The 24,389-nt window shown below is 39.4% G+C and overlaps 1 protein-coding gene across 1 annotated transcript in view; it reads left to right on the plus strand.

Annotated features, from left to right (window-relative positions):
- Positions 1-24,389, plus strand: part of CIT (citron rho-interacting serine/threonine kinase) — a gene marked incomplete at both ends in the record, with an annotated part of 71,942 nt that overhangs the window by 33,902 nt on the left and 13,651 nt on the right. Inside the window, 16 exons of the mRNA XM_084272064.1 lie at positions 387-482; positions 2,617-2,733; positions 3,183-3,292; positions 6,221-6,395; positions 7,806-8,003; positions 10,191-10,244; positions 17,831-18,028; positions 18,512-18,705; positions 19,202-19,337; positions 19,764-19,868; positions 21,227-21,367; positions 21,567-21,674; positions 22,356-22,518; positions 22,761-22,925; positions 23,689-23,826; positions 24,082-24,262. Coding sequence (XP_084128190.1) covers positions 387-482; positions 2,617-2,733; positions 3,183-3,292; positions 6,221-6,395; positions 7,806-8,003; positions 10,191-10,244; positions 17,831-18,028; positions 18,512-18,705; positions 19,202-19,337; positions 19,764-19,868; positions 21,227-21,367; positions 21,567-21,674; positions 22,356-22,518; positions 22,761-22,925; positions 23,689-23,826; positions 24,082-24,262 — 2,279 coding nt within the window. The remainder of the gene's footprint in view (positions 1-386; positions 483-2,616; positions 2,734-3,182; positions 3,293-6,220; positions 6,396-7,805; positions 8,004-10,190; positions 10,245-17,830; positions 18,029-18,511; positions 18,706-19,201; positions 19,338-19,763; positions 19,869-21,226; positions 21,368-21,566; positions 21,675-22,355; positions 22,519-22,760; positions 22,926-23,688; positions 23,827-24,081; positions 24,263-24,389) is intronic.

Raw genomic sequence — 24,389 nt, forward strand, 5'->3', positions numbered from 1 at the left:
AACAAGTGAGAGACCTTGTTAAAAATAGATCTGAACTTCCTGTCATGCCACTGCAGCTATAAAGTGTTTATAACTGCTTGTTTTCACTAAACGTCCTTGGCCCATCTTTGGGAATATTTTACTGGGAAATGGAGATTCTTAGTGTGGAAGTAGAGAAGTCTTTGTCCTCAGCAGTATATCTGCTCTGCTGTAGGTGGGTCAGCATATGCAGAGCTTGAAACTGATAATGTGCAGGTCTCTTAATGTTTCTTTTTTACTCAGACAGCCTTGGTCTTGGGATTTCTATACCCTTAAAAAGAGTGAATGAGTGTTTGATACCTGTGTAACACATGCACACAGCACCTACTATTTCTTGGTGTCTGAATACGAATCTCTGCTGCTTTCAGGAGCTGGAAGAAAAGCATCGTGAGGCTCAGATTGCAGCACAACATCTGGAGTTGCAGCTGAAACAGAAGGAACAATTTTATGAGGAAAAACTCAAAGTAAAAATCTCTTCTCTTTCTACAAGCGTTAGTGGGTAGAATGGGCTCAGAGAAAATCAGTTGCCTTCAGGTTCTGATTGCTTTTTCTTATGAGTTGCCCTCCTGCTTAACCACTGCTGAAATGTTCAGGGGGTGTAGTGAAATCTCAGTTTTTCTTCTAGTCCATGGCATTGTACCTCATCTGTCTTTGACACTGCATTAGAATAGGTGGCATGTGAAGTCAGAACTAGAAGAACACAGTTGTTGATTGTACTTTGACTGTTGCTGGCTAAAGAATTCTTGCTTAATCCTGTTGGATCACACATTCTGAAAAAGCTTTTAGCTCCTACTGATGATTTTCTAAGAGTATTCACCCAGCCTACCTGCAAGTTTTAAATTCAGCAAATACTAGAGCATTTCTGCAATTCCATCTTGGAGCTGTAACATCTGCCAAGAAGCCACAGAAACCACCCACTTTGTTTTTGTCTTTTCCAGGGTAGCATAAGACTTTAACAAACAGTTAGAAATAGAATCATAGACACTATCTAAAATTAGAAAAAACAAGTTGGGAAATAGGAGTATGTGCACTGGCTAAGGATTTTTCTAAAGAGCCTGCAGTACATCAGCCAGTAAATGCATTTTGCAAGAATCTTTGTTTCTTCTGCTAAGCATAATCTCTTTTCAGAGCAATCTAGCTGTGGTGCATTTACTTAGGACTTTTACATTTCAGCTTAAATGAGAGAATTGGTGACATAAAAACTGAAAAAGAGGACAGAGACCGAAAAAAGAATTAAAAGAAAAAGAGTGCCAGTGTATTGCAGGGACATATGATATGAGGTTTACTAAGAGGAATCAAGAAAACATGTGAAAGAAATTGAAAGGGATAGAAGAGGGCATGGGATGATTGTAACTGGAACAATAAAACATCCTGTGTTGTCCAGACTGTTATGCTTTTGAAAACATGTCTTTAAAGGAAATGACCTTCAATTTAACTAGTGATTTAAAGCTCTGGACATACATACATATATAAGTTACCTTAGTCTTTTTCCTGCTGACAGGTATTCCTGTATGCCACAAAAAGAAGTCTTCTAATTAGCTGTTTAATTTGGTGTCTCTGACTTGAAGAATTCATGGGGTCTCAGTTGCCTTCTTATGCATACTTATGGAACTCACAAATTACTTCTGAGCTATACTGGTAGGGCAACCAAAGGATAGAATAATTTGGGTTGGGAAAGTTCAACCATTAACCTACCACTCCCAAGCCTGCCACTAAGCCATGTCCCTAAGCACCACATCTACATGTGTTTTAAATACCTCCAGGGATGGTGACTCCATCACTTCCCTGGGCAGCCTGTTCCAATGCTTGGTAACCTTTTAGGTGAAGAAATTTTTCCAAACATCCAACCTAAACCTCCCCTGGTGCAACCTGACACCACTTCCTCTCACCCTATCACTTGTTACTTGGGAGGCTCAACCCCAGCTCACCTTCTTTCAGGTAGTTGTAGAGAGTGGTGAGGTCTCCCCTCAGCCTCCTTTTCTCCAGGGTAAACAACCCCAGCTTCCTCAGACGCTCCTCATCAGACTTGTGCTCCAGACCCTTCACCACTATGTTGCCCTTCTCTGGATCCACTCCAGCACCTCAACATCTTTCTTGTAGTGAAGGGTCCAAAACTGAACACAACACTTGAGGTATGGCCTCACCAGTGCCAAGTACAGGGGGACAATGCCATGGTCCTGCTGGTCACATTATTTCTGATATGAGCCTGGGTGTCATCTGCCTTCTTGGCCACCTGGGCAGATACTGTGCACTTGCTTACTTGCTCTACTGGACATGTTGGGGTACAGAGTTCTGTTTTATCTTGTATTTGTCTGGAGTATTTCCTGAGCACAATTTATATGACTTAAAATATTATAAAAGTCTACAGTATCTCCAAAATTCCATCACTAAATTCAGTTTTGAGAGAGAACTGAGGGAGTGCTCTTTTCTGGAGTTTGCTTTTCCATGGATTTCATGCAGCTGCGTTTTGGGTTTAATTTTGCTTGAGATATGATCAATTGCTTTAAAAAAAATTATCTTTCTTGATGATTTTCTTTCTGCTTGCCCTTTGCCCAGTGAAACAGAGATAATTTAGACAAAGGAAATGTCTTCATTTAGGTGTTGGAAAATCAGATGAAGAAAGATCTTGCAGATAAGGAAGCACTTGAGAATATGCTAAGAAGACATGAAGAAGAAGCACGTGAGAAATGTAAAGTCCTGGCTGAACAGAAGGCAGTATGTATAATTGAATTGGAAATCAAAACATTTTAAGAGTAGCTTTATGAGACTGATTTCAAGCAAAATAATCTTGTTTGAGGTTTTGTAGTGCTGATGAGTTCTTTGGAAGGAAATCCCTGGCTGAAACTACTTTTAAGACAGATGGGGGTTTTTTTAAAAAAATTAGTTGTGTCTTCAAGAATGTTTCCCTAAAAGTAGCCACACAGCTTGCTGTGCACCCATTGCTTTATGCATTGACAATAGAATGGTTACTTTCTCCTAATATTAAAGCAGTAGAAAGCTGTTGTAAGTAGCTCCACTAATTGCATCTGTGATGCTCTTTTGACCAAGAGATTGGTTTACTTTTACTACTTTTTGCTTCTGGAGAACGTTCAGGCTTTTTTTTGAACACTGTTTGTATAATCCCTTCCGTTGTGCAGTCTCAGAGGCCCATTGCTCTGTTTCAGATGATCAATGCGATGGATTCGAAGATTAGGTCACTGGAGCAGAGAATAGTGGAATTGTCTGAGGCCAATAAGCTGGCAGCAAATAGCAGTCTTTTTACCCAGAGGAACATGTAAGTATAGCAACTCCTATCATACTGGGCACCACTGAACAGTTCCCAGTGAGTTGTGCTCTTATTGTAAAAGAGGATCTTTTTTTGCAGGCTTGCTGTGCTCCCTGCTTGTTTTTCAGTGATGCAAAAATATGCTTGTTCTTCAAATAGTTGGGGTCCACTGTGGATTTTGTGTTTCCTCAAACATGACTAGGAACATTGGTTTGTGTTGCAATGTTTACTTTGGAGTCTTTCCTAAGGCTGGTGTTCTGTGCAGGTTTACCAAACGTGTTAAATGAATACTTACAGTTCTAATGTCAAAAATACCTCTTGCAAAGCATATATTCCTTTTTTGAACACACATAGTGCTAGTAGGTTTATATTTTCCTTGGTTCCTGTGACAGCTACATGATATTGAAGACAAGAACACTAAACACCTTTCCTTCACAAACATGCCATCCTGCCCTGATGGGTAAGAAGACAAGTAAGAAAACTAGATTTTTAAGCCAAGAGCTTTTCTGCATTTTTTTGAATTGCTGATTGCAAGACTGAGATATTATGATACTGAACCTGGCAGAAGTAATGTGAAGTAGGAGATGCCCCAGGTTCAGCTTCACAATGATGTTTCAGTTCACTTTGATTTCATCCTAGTCCAGGTAGCACTTGGGTGTATCTCTGTGGCCTTCTCAGCTTCAGCCTCTCTTTAGTTCACATCAGTGACTGGTGTAATAGTTCAGTGGATTTGGGGTATATTACTGGTCAAGATAAATTGTCATCTTGAATCACTGTGTAATCAGCATTTGCTCTTGGGATGAATTCTTATTTATTAAACACAGAGGAAATATTCGGTGTCAGATATTTCAGTCTGCCTGAACTTTATTAATAGTTTTCGATTTTAGCTGAGATTCTCTGTGCTTGTAACAACGATTTTCCTTCAGAAATGACTTAAAGGCATTCTACTTCAAGTATAGGGAAAAGCACAGATTGCTTGATGTGTCCTGCAACGTAGGGCTAAAGCGGTATGTGCTCTTAATGAGTTAAAAGGTTTTCATCAACTTTGGCTGTCTGCAGAGAGGTTCTCAGTGTCTGTCAACTGCTGGATGCAATAGTCAGGTAGGGTCTCTGTGGGAAGCACTTGGATAGATTCGTCTATAATATTGAGTAGCATCAAGCAAAGATAAATTTTGGCAAAGAGTTGCTTTGTTTTTTTTTCCTTTTCAGTGGTGATTCTGCCTCCAGATATGTAATGGCTCCAATTTTTGTTGTATTTCAAGTATCTGGCAAGGTATTTTAGACTGAGCAGCCAAAAATATTGACAGAAATAACTGAGAAATTTAATTGCATTGCTTTATGCTCCAGATGACCTCCAGTTAATCAGTCAGGAAGTTTGTTGAGGCAGCAAAAGTCATCATTTACCTTCAGTCCCAAAATAAAATGTCAGTAGTGTCTCACCACGTACCTGGGAAGCACATGCAAGGTCGAGTGTCACCGTCTTTGGTGCTGAGCTTGTAAGAAATCACCTGAGTTGGATGCCTCCTCTGAGAGCAGGACACTTGACTGGAGATCCATAGAAACCAGGAGAAAAATATAATGATGTTTAACATACAACTTAGAATAGATTGAGAGACATATTGTCAAGTAATGTGATTTTGCAGGATTGCTAGAAGATTCTATGGAATCAACATTTTAAGAGAAAAGTTATTATGGATGCACTTAGCTAATGAATTTGTGCTTATTTGGTGGATTGTGGTGGTGAAGTTGTATAAATCTGTTGTTGGACTGTACTTTGAATCCACTGAAGCTACACCTAATCTAAGCATGTTTGAAGAGGAGAACTAGTGATTAAACCCTTCAGAGGAGAGGGGAACTCTGCTAGCTTTTGTTCCAGCAGTAGCTGAGGAAACTAATGTGAATCAGGTTCCTGAGAAGATAGCCCAGTAAACAGCAGGAGGTAAAGTAACACCATTTGGCAGTTCTGGCTGGCAATAATCTGTAGAGGTAAATTTTAAAATAAAAAGAGAAAGGGTGAAAGGGTGGGATTGTGTGCAATGCACAGAAATGTGAGTCAGAAGACTTCAATTCTATTTTTAGTTTTGTTAAGTCTTCCTATTTGATCTTGGAAACCCACATAATTTCTCTGGGATAGGATTAATAACAGCTTATCTCACAATGAACTTCTTAAAATATTAATTCATTAATATATGTAGAGCTTGTGAGCCTTCTAAGTAGAAAGCACACTGAGGCAGAATTTTCCAGTGCATGATAAAATGATACCAGGAATTGTAAATAATGTAGAAAGACCTTTTTTCCTTCCTTCTTTTTTTTTTTAAATGAGGGTATCCATTTCAAATTCTTATGATAGTAGTTAATTGTTGCCAGCCCTCAAAATTCTTAAGAACACAAGTAATTATTTTTGTTCACTTTGTAGATTGAGACTTTGATCATAGACAACAAAGCTTTGCTTCAGCGTAGGTCAACTTCTAGATCCAAAAACCCCAACAAACCAACTCACATCACACTACCCCCCAAACCCTAAACCACAGGGCTTCTCTTATCTCATGGAAATGTATTGTGTGAAAGCAACTATTCTTAGATTTTCCTTTATAGAACAGGTAACAAGGAATTGGTGAAATGAGAAGAATGAACTCCAGCTTAAATGTTGTTGTAGAATATCATGTGTGAGATTAGTTTTTCTGTGCCGCAGGCAAACATGGAATTTGAGCGCTCTGTACATTCATTGATGAAGACACTAGTACATGGCTGTTTTGCAGACAGGATCAGAGATATATCTTAAATTCTACATGCCAAATAAAAATAAAAAACCAAAGTTATGAACGTAATTGTTTTGCTTACCAGGAAACTTGTAGCATATTCTTCTTACTTCATCTCAGTGGAAGGACCTATGTTAAGAATACTTTGGGTTTGTCACTTGTGCTTTTCTCCTGTCAGGAAAGCCCAAGAGGAGATGATTTCAGAACTCAGGCAACAGAAATTCTACTTGGAAACCCAAGCTGGAAAATTAGAGGCCCAGAATCGAAAATTAGAAGAACAATTGGAAAAGATGAGTCACCAAGATCACACTGACAAGAACCGCCTGCTGGAGTTAGAGACTAGGCTGCGAGAGGTGAAAACTTGGGTATAATCCCTCCAAACAACCTTCCTTGAATGAACCCCTTCTTGAGTATTGTAGTGAGAAGTAGAATTAAGTTGGTTTAGTTCTGTGTGCCATTAAAAATGGTATTTTAAGGTGTATTAATGTAGCTTGGTGTAGCAGTACTTGTTTTCCCTGGGAGTAAAATTAAAAAACAATAAATAAAAAATAAAAATTGCTTATTAGATGGAGATAAAAAAGGAGATAAAAGCATTAAGGATTTCTTGTTCTTAGACCTAACAGAATCTGGTTTTAGATCATCTTGCTTTCTCAGAATCATATTAAGAGGTTTTTTTTTGTACAATATGCTTACAGTGTTGACCTGCCAGAATGGTTATGGGGTAGAGAATAAAAGCTTGGCTTTCTACAATGACCAGCTTAACCTTGGCGTCAACTTAACCTTGGGGACAACTGAATAGGAAGCAAAGGAAACAACAGAATTGCTCTAAGAAAACAGGAGACCTGCTGCTTAATGCACATTTTCCAGAACTTTTTTGGAAAGGAAACCTAATAGTAATATGAAAATAGACATTTTTTTTAAAGACTTGTGAGCTGTGCTCCATATCAATTTTGTATCAACTGTTCAGGTCCACTTCAGATCTTCTTTTACCCTCTCTAGTCTCAATGCACTAATTTTCAGCTAAGGCTGAAATCTTGCCTTTAGCTAAGAGAGTTGGACAATCAACACCTGTCCTTGTTTGACTGGAGGTTGGGACCAGTGTAAGATTTCTGGCAGGCTTGTTGGGCATCTGCAGCACAACAGACAGATTGACTTGGGCTAGTGAAGAAGGTGTGAAGGTTTGGAATTGATTTTGAACACTGAGATCTGTTCTGATGCTTATTCATTTCTTACCCATTTTTGGAAATGACGTGTTTAACCCTGAATATGCCCCAAGAAAACCTTTAACAGGAGCCATTCAAATAAATCTAGATCCAGATGGGCAGGTTGGTTTCTTTGTAAAGAATCTGAAGGGGCAAGGAAATAGGATAGTCAATTGCAAAATATATGTAATGTTTGCATACACATAAAGGTTAGCAATGATGTTTATGCCTAAATGTTCTCCAATAAAGATTCTTGAAGATTCTTAATTTCAGTGAAGAAAGTTCATCACAAACTTCTTCAACTTTTTATATCAGTGCCTGATAGGTGATACTGGAGCCCCAGCTTCAACTATTCTTGTATCCTCATTTCAAAATGCTAGGCTGCTTTTAACCTGTTGATTTTAGGTAGCAGACAAGCTGTATCCTTGACTTGTCCGGGACTTAGGCAGTCTTTCAAGCTGTGATTTTTTGGGATAGGTGTGGCAACTAAAGTGAAATGAGATTACATTGCCTGTATTTTCTCTCTTACTAACTATTGGATGCTACTTTTTCTTTCTTCAGGTTAGCCTAGAGCATGAAGAACAAAAGCTGGAACTCAAAAGGCAGTTGACAGAACTGCAGCTGACACTCCAGGAGCGGGAATCCCAAATTACTGGGCTGCAGGCTGCACGGACAGCCCTGGAGAATCAGCTCCGGGAAGCCAAAACTGAGCTCGAGGAGACTACAGCTGAGGCAGAAGAAGAGATCCAGGCTCTCACGGTGAGCCCTAAAATTCCTACTGTGACCTCTGGGTGCAAGTTAGAATTATCTAGGTGCATGTTTCATGAAGAGACTAAAATGATTTTCTGCTCTTTAAGTTTTCTTGTTCAAACAGATTTGTGCCCAGTGTTGGTAGAGGCAGGAATGGCTAAAATGTCACACTTTGTCTGCCTTATGATCCTCACCTTTATGAATGCTTCCTACAAGTGGTTCATTGCTGCCAAAATAGTGATGTTTGTAACAGCATTATTACTTTTGTGATGAGGGGAATGTTACATATGGATTTATTAGTTAGGAGTTTACTCTGTGATTTTTACTTATTAAAATGATATCTCATGAGTCTGAAAATACTTGATGATCATAAAAGTTTTATGATTTTTTTTTTCTTCTATTGTTTTTCCTGCTTTGAGGATTCTTATTCAGGATAAAACCACCCAGATTCCTAGGAAAATAGTGGCATTAGCACATAATTTTATTCCATTAAAAACTGTTATGTGTGTCTTGCAGTCTTTGATGAGGTCTGTGAATGATAGAAAGGAAAAAAGTTCAAACACCCTTCCCCCCCCTATTTTTTTTGTCCCCCATTTCCAATAAATGGAGTTCTAAATTAGATGCTGCTGGCTGCTGTCCCTTGAGGGCAAAAAGATGTTTTCAGACAGTTGGCTTCTAAATATTTCCTTATAAAAGATTCCCAGAGCTGGGGCGGGGAGGGGGGAGAATGAGGGAGTATATGACCTGCTACCAGCTAGCCCCCATTGAGCAGCAGTCTTTAATGACCTTCAAACACAGTTATTTTTAAGTGCTGAAAATGTATGTTCTCTTGTTCAGTGGCATTTGATCAAAGAGCTGTTCTGAGTCTTTCTGCCATTGCTATTTTTCAGAAGGGATGGTGGGCTCAGCTGAGATAGGTGCTTGTATTATGTTGATGCTTTGAGGAGATGAATGGGAGAACCATTCACTCAGAGTTGGTCTAAAGCGGGTACGTGCTGGGAAAGTACAGCAGCAACATCAAGGCTGAAGAATTATTGAATAGAACATGCATCAGTTTCTTTTTTGCTCAAAACTGGGGTCCTCTCCCATCTGAAAGCTTTGCATAATAACAAATATCACTGCTAATGGGATGGTGATATGCTTGGTATCTTTACCCTACACCACCAGATGACTGTTTATGACTTGTGTTCACTCAGTTTCAGTTATTTTGGCAAACTGGTAGTGCTTTTGGAGCAGCCTTTGTAACATAGTCCAGTTTGGTGGGCTTGGGAGTGTTTCTGCTATGGATTTTTTTTTTAATATGCATTTTTTTTTATTTTCACATTGCCTGTTGTGGTAAGGTAGCTTTTGAGCTCTCATATTTGACTTCTGCTGAACAGTTCTTTTTGTTTTCCTGTTTAGTCTCTTGGCTTTAAGGAAAATGTTCTGAATGAAGAAAGGTGGCTGGACGTGCCAGTGCACTGCTAACCTTTCATTTGTTAAGTTTTCAGATAGTGTATGACACTAGACATGTTAAATCAGTTTGAATGTTGAGAGAGGCCATGAGGCTGAAACAAGAACTTTTGCTTTGCCATGCTTTGCTTGTGAATCAGGATGTGAAGCAGTGCATGCAATACTGCCTTCTTTTAAATAAGTATTTGTACTTTTTCATACTTTGGATGCTGTTTTCCAAAGAATTGATTGTTATGTTCCATCACTGCCTTTTAAAGAGGCTCAGGATTAAATGCTACTTTATGGTAGGATTCAGGTAGATTGGCAGAGCTGTTTGGGTTACTTCATTACAGTTTTCCTTTGTGAGTGTTAAACTGTATACAGCATTTATTTTATGTGATAAACCAATTTGGATATGGAAGTAAAACCAAGTCAAATTTAAATGTCAAGAATGTACAAACTTAACACAGAATTGATCTGTTTTCTGGTGCCCATTTCAGATGGAACCATTTTCATAATTCTATTCTCAAGTTTGTACATTTTTCTAAAGTAATGTGGAATTGGGAGTGCCAGTGTATTTTGGTGAAGTAGGATGTGACTCTTGCTAATCAGTTCTTTGCCACTACAGAGTGCTTTCATAGCCTGCAGCATCTGCTTTCCAAACGTTGCTTGCTGGTGGATTGTTCTGCAGTTTGTTTAGCAACAGCTGTTGGATTCGAATTCTATTGTATGAAAAATTGATGATTAACTTCTTACCTCCTTTAGGCACATAGAGATGAAATCCAGCGTAAATTTGAAGCCCTTCGTAATAGCTGCACAGTGAGTATTAAATACAGATCATTGAATTATTTTGAAATTAAGGATAAGGAAACAAACAATTTACTTACTTAATCCTTGACGACACTAGTTCCTAATAAGGACTTCTGGCTTCAAGGTGTTAGTAGGAGCTGGACGGATTGGATTTGATTTCTTTTAGGGTTTCAGGTGAACCTCAATTTTGAGGTATTAGTCCAATCATGAAATTGACACTACTCTTCTTTTTGGAGAAGAAAGTAAATTAAAATATCTCATTGCAGTGCAGCTAATAAGAATGGTGTAGCAGCTGCAAAAACTGATTGTAGGTGAAGATCTTTTCCACTCACAAGAAGAAAAGATCTACCTGTCCAAATCCTGAGCTGCATTGTAGGTCTAGGCCAGAGTGGAAAAGCCTTCATGCTACTCTGGCTTTTAAGGAGGACTTCACCACTGTTTGTAGAGGCAAGGAAAGTTGTGGTTCCAAATAATACATTGACATGAAGTCATCTGCTCAGAGAGCAGAGAGGGCTCGAGGATCTTAATCTGCACCTTCTATTGCTTGAGAACTTTTGACATGTTTTTAGCTTCATTGCATCAGTCTGGGATGGATGTCTGAGCGCTTGTCAGTCAATAGGGATTCTTGCAGATTAACACTGTCTTCAGACTTACAATGCTTGATGGAGAGCATCTGTCTTCCAGCAATGTGAATTATAAAAGGACCACTGGACCAAAGGTCTTTTGGGTCAGCACTGATTCACAACCTTTCTAGGCTTTTTCTGTAAGCTGGGCTTAAGTGCTGTTTTATAACCTTGATTGTTTCTCTACTTCCAGTGATTTCCTCAAACTTAATTTTTCACACTGTGTAATTTTTCTTCTTTTGAAAATATCTTTTCAGGATGAGAGTTACTCTGTTTTCCTCCGTTGCTCTTTAGCACTAAGCAAGGAGATTCTTCTCTTGTTCATATAAAATACTGACATGAAGAAAGAAACAAGAAAATGATGCACGAGAAACTTTGTTCCCTTCATTGTTTACTTAGCTTGATCCTCTAGCCCCATCTGTGCTGTCATGTATCTTACATCCATAGGTATCTTCTTTTGTTCTGTCTTGCCCTTTAAACAGGACAGGTTTCTATGAAAATCCTTGTTATCTCCATGTAGGCAAAAAACAGTTGTAGAACATCCATAGCTGCTTTCCACTGCTTGGTAGGCTGACTTTCTGAGGTTGCAACTCATTACCTGGTAACACTTTGGCTCTTAAGTGTGGTGAACAATCTCCAGCAGTGAAGGTTGACCCATAACATTTCAAGACTGTTGACAGCTTCAGAGGTTCTGGATAAAAGGATTTCTAGTATTGTGCATTGTAAGGCCCTTCAGTGGGATAAGTGGGATCAGACATCCTCATCAATAAGAAATTAATTAAATAGTTTCTAAATGAATAATACATGCTCATCATACATTCTCTTTCCAGCCCAGGAGAACACATGTATAATTTAATTGCCCACGGGTAGAAACTTTCTTGTTCTGTGTTATGAGTAGTTCAAGCTGTCCATCCTGTCTGCTGAGGAGCACTGAGAGGAAAATATAGGACAATCTTCTACTGACACTGAGGGATCAGGGAGTGTTTATTATGGTGCCTTCACTGGATGTTTCAGCCTCACTTTTATCTGTTTGTGACCAGGTTGATGCAGGATTTGGTTGGTTGGGGGTTTTTTTTTGGGTGACTACATGATTCTACTTGAAGGTGATTAGAATTCATACTCCTTTTAAAAGAAGGTAACACTTCAAGGGGGTAATTGTAATATTCTGTTACTTATGCAGCATGATAATGAATGGGTTTATTCTATTAGCAAGTTTTCAAAAGATACCCTTTCTAACAAACAAACTCCTTGAGCTAGTCTGACAAATTTTGGGATGGAATTATTTTCATTTAATCTTACTGAGAAGCCCAAACCAGCATAAAATTATGAAAATACGATTAGACAGAAGGGGGAAAGAAAGACAGATTGAATTACTTCAGTACTTTCATAGTATTCAAAAGCTAAATAAAAATACTTAATCTACTTCCTTTGGTATTTCTTATGTTTCCCTTGCTTCACAAAGCTCACAGCTTCTAATCGTAGAGTAGGCTTATGTGTTAAATGTGTGTCTGCTTTCCTTGTACACTCATTATTCCTTCTGCTGAGGTCTCTGATAAAGCAGACCTTTTTTAGGTTCTCCTCTGTGTTCGTTTTAAACCTGCTGTGTTTAGGGGTATATGTAGAGGCCATTGCTGTGTTGTTGGTCAGAACCTCTGCCTTGTTTGCAAATTTATATTCAGTTGCTCTGGTAGCTCTGCACTGTTTCGTATTGTGACATCACTCTTACTGTTGGAGTCAAAAAGAAAACGTCAGCTTTTGCCTTCTGTCTCTCAATTGTGCAAGAAATAATAGGATACATAATTACAGTAAAAACAGTAAATTGTGGTCCCTGCTGTACACACACACAGCTGCATGTGGGCACACTCCAAGAACAATATTTTATCAAAATCTCCTCACAGTGATGGCTCATCCTGCAAATCTGTTGAGGGAGAAAGACTAGTTCCCTACAGTTAAAGAAGTATTCTCTCAGAAATAAAATCCACTTGAATGTTTTCTAGGCAATCAGAAGAAGATCTAAAAGCAAAAGGCATTTTCTTACATAGGAAAGTTTATGTATTTGCCAGTGGTTTCCACTTGACACTTAATTGTGCCTTGTCGGTTCACTGGCATATTTTTAAGTTAAAAATGCAGCTAAGTTATCTAAATAATAGTAGGATTGTTCCAAAAAGAAAACATTCTGTAAGCAGATGGTAAAGTCTATAAATATTTAGGAAAAAAAAAGAATCCTATAAAGTAATTACACTCAGCTTAGTAACATACTTCTGCTATTCTAGGGCACCACCACCTGAATCTTCTAGTTTCTTTCAGGTACAGGCTGTTGCCTTTAGTCTGGCAAGCTGAGTGACAATTCTTAATCTAATTGGATTTTGCATTTCCATTTATTCAAGATTCCTCCAATGAAACAAGGTTTATCTCCCTCCCTTCAGGTTCTTTTTGCACCATCCTATATTCCTGTCTCAAGCATTATCAGGCCTGATTCTGCATTGTCTATGAGACTGGATATTGAGGGATTAGATTTGCAAGCCTGTTAGGTACATGTAGAACTTCAGTCGTCCATAAAGTCCTGCTGACTTTGGTTTAAGATCCTGATTCCACGTTGGCTCAAGAATACTCTGTGTTGACATACAAGAATAATCTGTGTTCTTGAGACCTTTCAGAAATATGTCTAAAGATATTTTATACTTTTAATCTGAAAGATAATTTAGCATCAAGGCATCTTGCCCACTGTAACAAGGCTAATAGCCAGGCAAAAACTTTTCTGTGGCTTTGGTAAATTCATAAAAATGGGGGAAAAAATTGGTTGTTGAGTGGGAGGGGTTATCCCTGAGCCTCATTTCACATGAAATGGGGTGGTGGATGCCAGTTATATGCAACAGTAGAGCTTTCTAGGTTTTGTAGCCTGACAAGAAGTCAGCTTCCTACAGTGTGGATGAGATGTTGCAGTGAAAGAGGCTAATGGGGCCTTCACCATGGACGATGACATCCTCATTGGAGGATGAGGCTCATAGTTGTTAGGGGCAGCTCATCTTCTGGGAACTAGGATAGAGGAGTACAGGAGACTGTTTTAATGATGGGTTGCTGTGGGAATGAGAGGAATGCAGCCTCTCCAATGCCCTAGTATTCTGCAGCTACTAACAAGAAGAGGGTACCTGAGCTAAGCAGTGATGAAGTTTGGAGACTGAGATCTCTGTGTAAGGTATGTTTCAAGTCACAGATGTTTGACTATGGAGAGGGGAAGAAAGTGAGGAGCTTCTTGTTATATATTGATCAAAGAGGTAGAGAATACAAGGCTGGTCTCTATCTGCAGGTGTGTTCAGTAAGAGGCTTGGTGTTCTGCTTCATGGGAATAGTTGGTATTTCTCCACTGGAAAAGCTTTGTGTCTTGGATCCAGATGTGCGTAGGTTAAGCTGATGCTTGCTCTTGCTTTCTCACAATAATTTGGGTCTGAGATGTATATTTTTATTTTTTCCTATTTGCTCCTGACAGCTAGCTTTCCAGTGAAGATTAGTGGGGTGGGGAGGAGTGGAAACAGATAGAGTAAAACTGTGCATTAGCCTGGAAGTTGTCTGAAAATGACACACTGCCCATAGCATTCTGAAACATTTAGCTGTGCTGTGTTCTAGCATGTTCCTGCACGTTTCTTGGTAGCATCTGAGAACTGAGGAGTCTTTATGAAGGAATGAGGTTATAGAGAATTTTGCAGAGTGCAGTTTGTAGTATTGTAAAGCTGCTTCCTTTTCTCCTTTCCCTCATTATTTTTGCTCATGGAACATGTGGATTAAATTTTGTATGTTGTGTCTGATACGCAAACCTAGTCATCATGGCCCTGAACTGCTTGTTGCTATGATACTCCATTTATGATCCATGCCTGGAGATGTTTGTAGGGCCAGGTATAATAGCTGTGAATCTGTGCAATCTCACAATAGAGAAACACTTTGCTCCTCTGAAACTATGCAATGGGGAGGGAATTGTGCTGAGTATGGTCAGTTTTGCCAAAGAGCTGCTATGCTTGAGTTGCTGTGTAATATTTAAAAATGAGATACAGTCTACTCTATCAGTATGAAGATAGAGCTAAGTGTGCTTAGATGTGGCATGTAGTGAACAATCCACCAAGGCTAGTTTGCTGTAGTTAGATTATATCTCTATTTTGTGGACTAGTTGTGATGAAGAAGTGCAAAGATTGAAGAGAAAATTTCAGTTGCTGTGTGAGTGATGACAGAGTCGCACAGATGAGGCTGCCTAGAATGACTTTTCCAGGCTCTCAAGTGTTTGGTTGGTTTATAAACTTTAAATGTGACAATTTTTATAATGACATTAGCTGTTGCTAAAGGATAAAATAGTGTCTTCTTACAGGCCTTCCTTTAATGTACCTAAAAATTAAACTGCAGAATAGCTCAGGGTTGGTTGATTTGGGTTATTTTGCCAGGGGATTTCCTTAACTGTAATGAAAAGTAACTAAAGCTATTCACTATTTTCAGGTTCGGGCTTCTGGCATAAGTTGTATGTCTGTACATATTCCTAACAACATTTCCTATCTGATGTGGTTTTCTTTTGATCTGTGTTTTCTTTCTTCTTGGATCCCAGGACAGGCATATCACACCTGTAACAGTGTCACCCAGTACTATTTAGGCTTTATAGTATCTATAAGCTCTGTACCCTCTTGGGTTATATGTAGCTGCAGAAAGCTTTTAAAAAATGAACTTGTCAACAGATTTCCCGTTTCCCTGTGAAAAAAAGGAAAATTGTGCCAAGAAGAACAAATATTCTCAAAATAAAAATCTATCAGTCTACATAGATTGCATTATATATGTTACAATATATTTGGAATTTAAGCCAAGCCATTTTTAAATTTCCAATAAAGATACTTTCAGGAAAACTACTTTGTTATTTGTCCTAAGTTTTCCAGAAATATCCAATTACATAAAATGTAACAGTGAAATCAAAATGGTCTGGTTTAATCTTAGTTACATTCAGGGAAAGTCAAAATCTCAGAACATAGAATACGGGTGAATGGGAGCTTAACTTCCAGCCCTTAGGGGATAAAATCAACTTGAAAAGCAGCCACTTTGAAAAATGAATGAAGTAGTTCGACATATTAACTCTGCATCTCACTATATCAATTTTATGTTTCCCCATCTCTGCTTTCTTGTCTTTCAAAACTAGTTTAATAATTTTTATAGAAAGTATTTGTATTAATATATAAAATACATATGGAAGAAACCATGGATACATGAAAGAGATCTTGAAACAGCCTAGATACATGGTGTGGTTAAACAAAAATAAAAACAGAAGAAAAGTAGAGATTGTTTTATCTGGTAGTTTGTAGAAATCTGAGATGTTACTTGTAAGAATGCCAGGTAAACCTGTAAAAACAAATGTACTTTTTTGTTTATGCAAATACATTTCTAAGTTCTTATCCCTACAGCAATATAGACACTAACACATCCTCATGATACAGTCTGTGTTCTTTGAAAACTTGACACATACAATACAGAATAAATTGTATTTTGAATAGGGCTGTAAGAGTACACTCTTGTGTTTGAGTGTGAATGATCTGACCTGAAACATGGGTGGCAGGAACTCCCCTTCACCCATCAGGGAGTAATATCAGTTGGACTTTTTCTGCTGACAGTTTAAAAATCAGATGCTGTTAATTTAGATTTAGGAGAGGCATGGTAAAAGGCTGCCAATAGATGTGTTACAGATTCTTCAAAAAGAAATGGTTGTCATCTTTCCAGATAGCTGAGAAGAGCTGTATGCTCTGCTGCTTCTGATATTTAAGTCCTTGGCTTGTATAGGAAATTGGGACATTTAAATTTGACTGTGTGGCCAACTGTGCTCTGGGAATTTAATTTTTCACATTTAATGAATTACCCACTTTTCTTTGATATCTAGGCAAAAATGCTTCTGGAACATATTTGTAAGAGTTGAACAGGAATTGTATAAAGCTTTCCAGTTTCTGGAGGGGTTGGGCTTGATGACCTTTAAAGGTCCCTTCCAACCCAAACTATGCTATGATTCTATGATTTCAAGGTTATACTGAGGTTCTTTTCTGTTGTAATGACATAGGCTTTGAGTTAGGAGGAGGTAGAGGTATTAATCTATCCTGTGTTCATGGCCTTTCATTCATAAAAATCAAATAGGGCTGTGAAAATGGCCCACCATTGTTCATAGTTTTCTTTAAATTGAAGGGGAATGTAGTTTGAAGCCTATAGGATAATGCTATTCTGCCTAAACAAATGGATATTTCCACTTCATTAAAGGCAAGGGTGTTGTCCTTGTTGAATTTTTGTTTTTCACTGATTTTCTGTTAGTCTGTTGTGCTGCCACACTTTTTGCTTTCTTCCAACATCCCGTTCTGCCATCCGTTATGCAGTTACTTTGATGGAATAGATTTCTTAACATTTTTGTGCTTGTCCTGGTTATATGCAGTGTTACATACATAATGTCAATGCCTGCTAAACAGATTAATCAGACTGTACTGCCTCTATTGCACCTCTGGGTCAGTTTTCTTAAATATCACACTTGCAGGCCTCGGGGAGAGGTAGCAGCCTAATTTCACTTAAGGGGAGATTGAGGCAAAAAAAGGTGAAGTAGTTTGGCAGAGACACAGTGTTAAGTCAGCAGCAGATCTGAGAATACAACCAGAATTCCTGACTCCTAATCCAGTGCTTTAGATGTGATAGTCCTCAAATAATAAGTTGCATCACAGCATATTTATACTCTAAATAGAATCATTTTTTTAAAAAGCTATTTTCTGTACAAAACAAAACTCTATTCTTAATTGAAGTACACTACACTCCTGTGCATAAAATCTACCATTACAATATTGCTTTTGTTGAAATTTGAGGTGGCAAAAAAAAGAAGCCAGGTTGTCTCCTTGCTTGGCAACAAATGGCTCTGTGAGAGGAGAACACTTACTTTGGAAACTGTTCTCACTGACATGAAATTCAATTTATTTTTCTTTCCAGGTGATTACAGATTTGGAAGAGCAGCTGAACCAGCTCAGTGAAGACAATGCAGAACTGAACAATCAGAATTTCTTCCTGTCCAAACAACTTGATGAGGCCTCAGGGGCCAACGATGAGGTTGTCCAGTTGCGAAGTGAAGTTGACCATCTCCGTCGGGAGATCACTGAGAGAGAAATGCAGCTTACCAGTCAGAAACAAGTAAGGTGCTATGAGTCTGGTTCACAGTCTCTTTGATACCTAACTACTTATCTGAAAGGCAAGAAGTCTTTTAAATCTGGGTACCTCTATGGAATGAATATGCTTCCAGAGGCAGTGGCTTAAATCATTTCTCATTTAAACCTTCCTTCTCAGAGCAGTTGAGCGAATGGAAATTTCTGGTATTTCCCATTGTATTTTGATGCAATTTTATTTAGAAATGGTGCACTCTGAAGATGTTGTAACTTAGAATTATTCATTTCAATTTTGTGACCCTAGAAATTTCTAAATTTTCATAATGAGATAGAACTGACATTAACAGCAATCACAAGCAAATGTATGGAAGCCTTGAAATAAATGGGTTGTGATTTACCAGCTTATGTTTGCTGCCAATTTGCATGTACTGTAATTTAAATGGTAAAGGCTGAAGCTTAAAGTGCACACTGGATGTGGGATGTGAGAATTGATAGGAGGATTTATTTTTAGACTATGGAGGCCTTGAAGACAACATGTACAATGCTGGAAGAGCAAGTAATGGACTTGGAGGCCCTGAACGATGAACTCTTGGAGAAAGAGCGTCAGTGGGAAGCATGGAGAAGTGTTCTAGGGGATGAGAAGTCCCAGTTTGAATGTCGAGTTAGAGAGTTGCAGAGGATGCTGGATACGGAGAAACAGAGCAGGTCTCTCCCCCCTCCTCCCTCTTTTATTAACTTTGATGAAAATGCTTTATAGAAGCTAGTACAAAAATTATATTTAGAATAGGATATGGGAGTTGGAACTAAATATAAATTCTTGTGAGGTAGTTCTAAAAATGGTTTATTAGTTAATCGTCATTCACCAGGGATATTGTTCCTTTTGTTTCTTTGCAAGGGAGCGATTCATGGGGAGTGGTATTTATAAAATGTCTTGATTTATTATATTCTACTTTATTATATGGAAAAATAGTCTTTGCTCCTGACTGTTCCTGTGGGGTCTTGAAGTTTTCAGGCTGTAGTTCTAGCAGGGGCAGGAACAGGGTTATGTAATATACAAGTGTTGCCGCAAACAGTCTGGCTTTATAAAGTAACATCTTGAATTCGAGGCAAACCCCTGAAAGAGTTATTGATGCCACTGTATGCTAGGAAGAGGTCAAGCCTGGAAAGGAGTTAGGTAATGTTATTTTCCATTTTAATACAGAGTGAGAGCGGATCAGCGTATTACTGAATCTCGCCAGGTGGTAGAACTAGCTGTCAAAGAACACAAGGCAGAGATTCTAGCCCTCCAGCAAGCACTAAAGGAACAAAAGCTCAAAGCTGAGAGCCTTTCTGATAAGGTAAGTAACATTCAAGCTTGGACTTTCATAATTAGATGAGATACTTTTCTAGAGATCATACTTGTAGAAATGTGGTCTTGAACAGCTTTTTCAAAATGTTAAAGCAAATTGAAAAGACTGGAAGTCATAGAATAGAATTCTGTCTTCAAGCTAAAGATCTTGGACTTCCTTTTGAAAAAGACTAGAGCAGAAAGCAGCCTACAGTGCCTAGAGTATACAATGAACTCTTCCACTACCTTGATACCTGCATTTCAGCATTATGGCATACCAAAATGTTGCTTGGTTGGTTTTCCCCCTTACAGTAAGTAAAGGATAATTGTATCATTTTTCTTTAGTGTGTGCTTGGTGAAGTTGGATTTTGAGGTTATGGAATGCTGTATTTATTAGTGTTCAATGTTATTCTGACCACGTATCCCCCCTGCCTAGCTCAATGACCTGGAGAAGAAGCACGCTATGTTGGAGATGAATGCTCGCAGTTTACAACAGAAGCTTGAGACAGAAAGGGAGCTCAAACAGAGACTTCTGGAGGAGGTAACCTTGGAAATTCATGTTAGGACTTCAGAAGAAGGTTCCATCTCTTGAGGCAGGGGGAAGTTGTGCAACTAGCAATGTTACACATCTATCCTCTTCGATGTAATTGAGGAGATTAATAAAGTTGGAGGTTTTGTTTTTACTTAAAACTTTGCAAAGTGTGTGGCTGTGTCTGGGAGCAATTACAGCAAACTGCTCCTCAAGGAAAGGTGAGCTGGGAGCTGAGGGTGACAGCAAGTCAGGCAAGGACTGGGACCTTGCAGCCACTGGGCACTGTTCCCCAGTACCTACCTGAACAAGGAGAGCAGAGTGGGTGTAGTGAAGGGAATCAAGCTCGGCCAGTGGCCTGGTGATTATTACAGAAGCCTGTAGTGGTGAGGTCAGGTCTGCAAGGCAAGGTCCATACCCAGGCACAGTGTTCTTACAGCATAGCTCTGACTAAACCAAATGCAAGGACCATAGCTTAAAACCAGTGCTGGAGCCTGTGCTGAGGGTGCATGGGGGAGGCCACAGGTGACGCTTCTCACAGCTCTTTTTGCATATTTAGCTTGGTTCACAGAATGCTCATCCAGGATTATGCACGTGTGCTGTATCAGTGAGGCAGTGAATGCAGGCACCTAACCTGGGCCGTGGGAGAGGGGGCTGCAGAAGAGGATTTTGGGGGAAGGGTGATTACAGGCAATTAGAGCCTTTTGGGGTACTTGGGAGTACTGGCAAGTTATCCCAGAGTTGAGAACTCCAGTATGCATCACAGTGAGGGATATCTGGCTCTTGCTTTAGAACATGAGCGTTAATAGTTTTCATACTTGGAGACTTTCTCATCAAGAAAACTGGAAAGAATTAGTAGTTTATTATGTGTCCTTTTCTGTTGTTAGTTGGGAGACAGATGTAGACAATTGGACATAATTTTTCTTATCTCATATGGTAATAGAAGCAAGAGTTTATCCTGCCTTATAGGAAAAAACTTACTGGATTTTTTATTACAAAGTGTTGAGTTGGTTTCTAGTGATCATATAGAGCTTGAGAAAATAGTGCTGAGAAATTCATGTTTGTGCAGTCTTATTAACAATTGCAAGATTTTAAATGCTTAAATAAGAAAATAACTTGACCATGCAGTTCAAAGAAATGGTGTTATATATACATATACTACAAAGCAATGCTTGTTTAGTCATAATGCGTCCCAAAAGGAAGGAAAGTTCTAGAATATTGCGATTCTCCAGCTCTTTAAGAGCTGTCTGTTTGCTTTTAAGTTTTGCAATGATGCTTATTTTACAAGGAATGATAACATTTGATAGCTTTTATTTAAAAACAAGCAAACAACCAACCCAAAACACTGGCCTTGGTTTTCCTGTTAACAGCAGGCAAAGCTGCAGCAGCAAATGGATCTGCAAAAGAATCACATCTTCCGCCTAACTCAAGGTCTGCAAGAGGCTCTAGATCGAGCAGATCTTCTGAAGACTGAAAGAAGTGACCTGGAGTATCAGCTGGAAAACATTCAGGTGAGGGTGAGGAGGTACTGGGCAGGGCTGTGTGCTCCCAGTCCTAAAGGCCCACTTCCTGGGGGCTTGTAGGACGCGATCCGCTGTTTGTGTGTGACGCTTTCCTTATGCTATTTTTTAGCTCTGTTCTGCTTTTGAGTTACCTGGTTTTACTGTTAAGCTGAGATTTCTTGTGTGTATGTGTGTGTGTGGTTCACAGGTTCTCTATTCCCACGAAAAAGTGAAAATGGAGGGCACTATTTCCCAGCAAACCAAACTCATTGATTTCCTGCAGGCAAAGATGGACCAACCAGCAAAAAAGAAAAAGGTGGGTGAAAAAGTTTTGAGAGGCATGGAATTCAGTGGTGGTTTTGTGATTAGTTCTGTGCTGTGTATTCATAATACCCTATTTCCTTTCTTGGTGTAACACAAGTGTGTTCTTAATTAAGAGCATTCTGAGTGGCTGAACACACACTTGCCAGCTATACTAGGCAAAATGTGTTCTCTGTGGCTCTGGGTTACAGCCCAGTAGCTACACCTCAGTCAGGCTGTAGCAATGCAGAATTTTAACCATGCTATTGTTTTTTTTTTTAATGGTAAGTACACGTCTGTGTGTATGAACATACTGTGTACCTAGAGTGACTGTCCTGTAGCTACAGCATAGGACTGCTAGTCAGGCAGTGTGGCTTGTGTCACATCCTTGTCATAAGCCGTTCTGTCATTTTGAATTAAGTAATTTAATTTTAACCACCTATTTTGAGATCCTCTGTTTAGATGCTTTTGGAAACTCAAGGTGAGAGTACTAACAGGTAACGTATGTCCCTCTTTAAATTAATCTATATCTCAATATTTTCTCTCCAGTGCCAGTATGAACTAAAAATCCATCCTTACCCATATCAGACTTACCATTAGGCCCTCTGGCCGGACTGCCACTAGCTAGTTTCACTTTGCCTAGTTTAAGCCATCTCTTACTAGGAGTTAGGAGTTGTCTGTGTGTTTCTGTTGCTAGGGCCTGTTTAGTCGGCGGAAAGAGGACCCTTCTTTACCCACACAGGTTCCCCTGCAATACAATGAGCTGAAAGTGGCACTGGAGAAGGAGAAGGCTCGTTCTGCTGAGCTGGAGGAGGCTCTACAGAAAACACGCATTGAACTCAGATCTGCTCGTGAAGAAGGTAGGGGTTAACAGAAAAGGTGAATCTGGAAGGAGAGGCACGGTTTTGGTCTGAAACCCTGCCTTTAATTGTGTGCCTCTGTAGCAGTACCATAGGCTGTTTAATTCTTATCTATTGCTGTGAAGATACAGTAAGGCTGTTTTTCTGCGGGTTGTAACCACTGAGTGGTTACGCAGAGCCACTGCTATGGGCCAGTGTTATGTGTTGGTTGTGGTAATGAGTGGCATTTATCTCATCTATAGCTGCTCATCGGAAAATATCAGACCACCCTCATCCATCTACTCCAGCTACAGCCAGGCAGCAGATCATCATGTCTGCCATAGTCCGCTCACCGGAGCATCAGCCGACTCCGATCAGTTTGCTAGCTCCACCCTCCAGTCGCAGGAAGGAAGCTTCCACACCAGAGGGTAGGTTCTTCTTGGTGAACTTCCCTGTTACTATTTTTCTGTCTACTACCTTTTTTTTTTCTCATGATAGAAATACTAGATGCTAAGTTCTGCTTTAAAATTCTGTTTGGATTATATAAGTTATTTCTGGAAACCTCTGCAATAAAGTCATTATTAGTATGAATTGTTTTAAGAGCAAGTTTTTTCAAAGGACTCTGTTTTCTGTACTATCTGCATTGATCAAAAGGATTTATGGCTGTTTCCTTAGCAGTTAACATTTTTACTTGTGTAAACTGCAGATTTCTTCTGTTGAGCAGAAAGTTTCTATTGAGACCTTTTGGTAGAGGGAAAAGACTTTGGTTAGGCATAAAAGAAAGATACTGGGTCAAAGATGACACTGCTATACTATTAACTAGAAAAGGGGGATACCCTTCCATATCCTTGAGAATGGAGGGGGGAGGATCATTAGAAAAAAGTAAAGGATTGAAGGCTCTGCTCATTTGCTCTTAGTTAATGGTATCCCAAAGAGTGGATAGAGAATTAAAACCTCCAGACTTTAGCTGGAAAAAGCCAGAACCCACAAGCTGGTCCAGCATTGGCCAGGTCATGGGCAGGGAAGAGAATCATGTTCACCAGTAAAAGATGAAAAAGAAGAGCCTCAGTGGAGCTTTAGTAGAGATACATAGTCAGTTTTTATTCTCTGGGCCTAAAAATGCCAAAACCTACTCTTAATTTTCATCCCTCTCACAGTTTTCATCCTGATAACAGATGTTGTCCCTTGCAGAGTACAGCCGACGCCTGAAAGAGCGAATGCATCATAACATCCCCCATCGCTTCAACGTGGGGCTGAACATGAGAGCCACGAAATGCGCCGTGTGTCTGGACACTGTGCACTTCGGGCGGCAAGCCTCAAAGTGTCTGGGTAAGAGCAGAGCACGGGCAGAAACAAAGCACAACTGGATGGTAAAATGACTTCTAGAACAGGTTTTTCTTCAGTGAAAAGCTGAAGAAACCACCAAGCGTGAAGACTTTGAAACTAGCTGGTGCAAACACTCCACTAGAAAACTCCTGATGGTGCAGAGCAGAGCAGGAGATTCTTGGAAAAGCTGGGGTTTGTGTGTTAGAACTTGAGGCAGCTGTGTCACTTAACAGAAGTTTTTCTCCATCCTTTTGTCAGAATGCCAGGTGATGTGTCACCCAAAATGCTCAACTTGCTTGCCAGCTACTTGTGGACTGCCAGCAGAATATGCCACGCACTTCTCCGAAGCCTTCTGCCGGGATAAAATGAACTCTCCTGGTCTGCAGCTAAAGGAGCCAAGCACCAGTCTACGTCTTGAAGGATGGATGAAAGTGCCAAGGTATCAACATGAATCTTAGTGTGCTGTCAGGTGCTGAAACATTTGGAACAATTCCTTCTGTTATCCTGGCTCTTACAATGTGATAATTAGCGCATGTCCATTAATTACAGTGAGTTATTACCACTGA

Source organism: Gallinula chloropus, assembly GCF_964237585.1.
Source record: "Gallinula chloropus genome assembly, chromosome: 17".
Taxonomy (NCBI): domain Eukaryota; kingdom Metazoa; phylum Chordata; class Aves; order Gruiformes; family Rallidae; genus Gallinula; species Gallinula chloropus.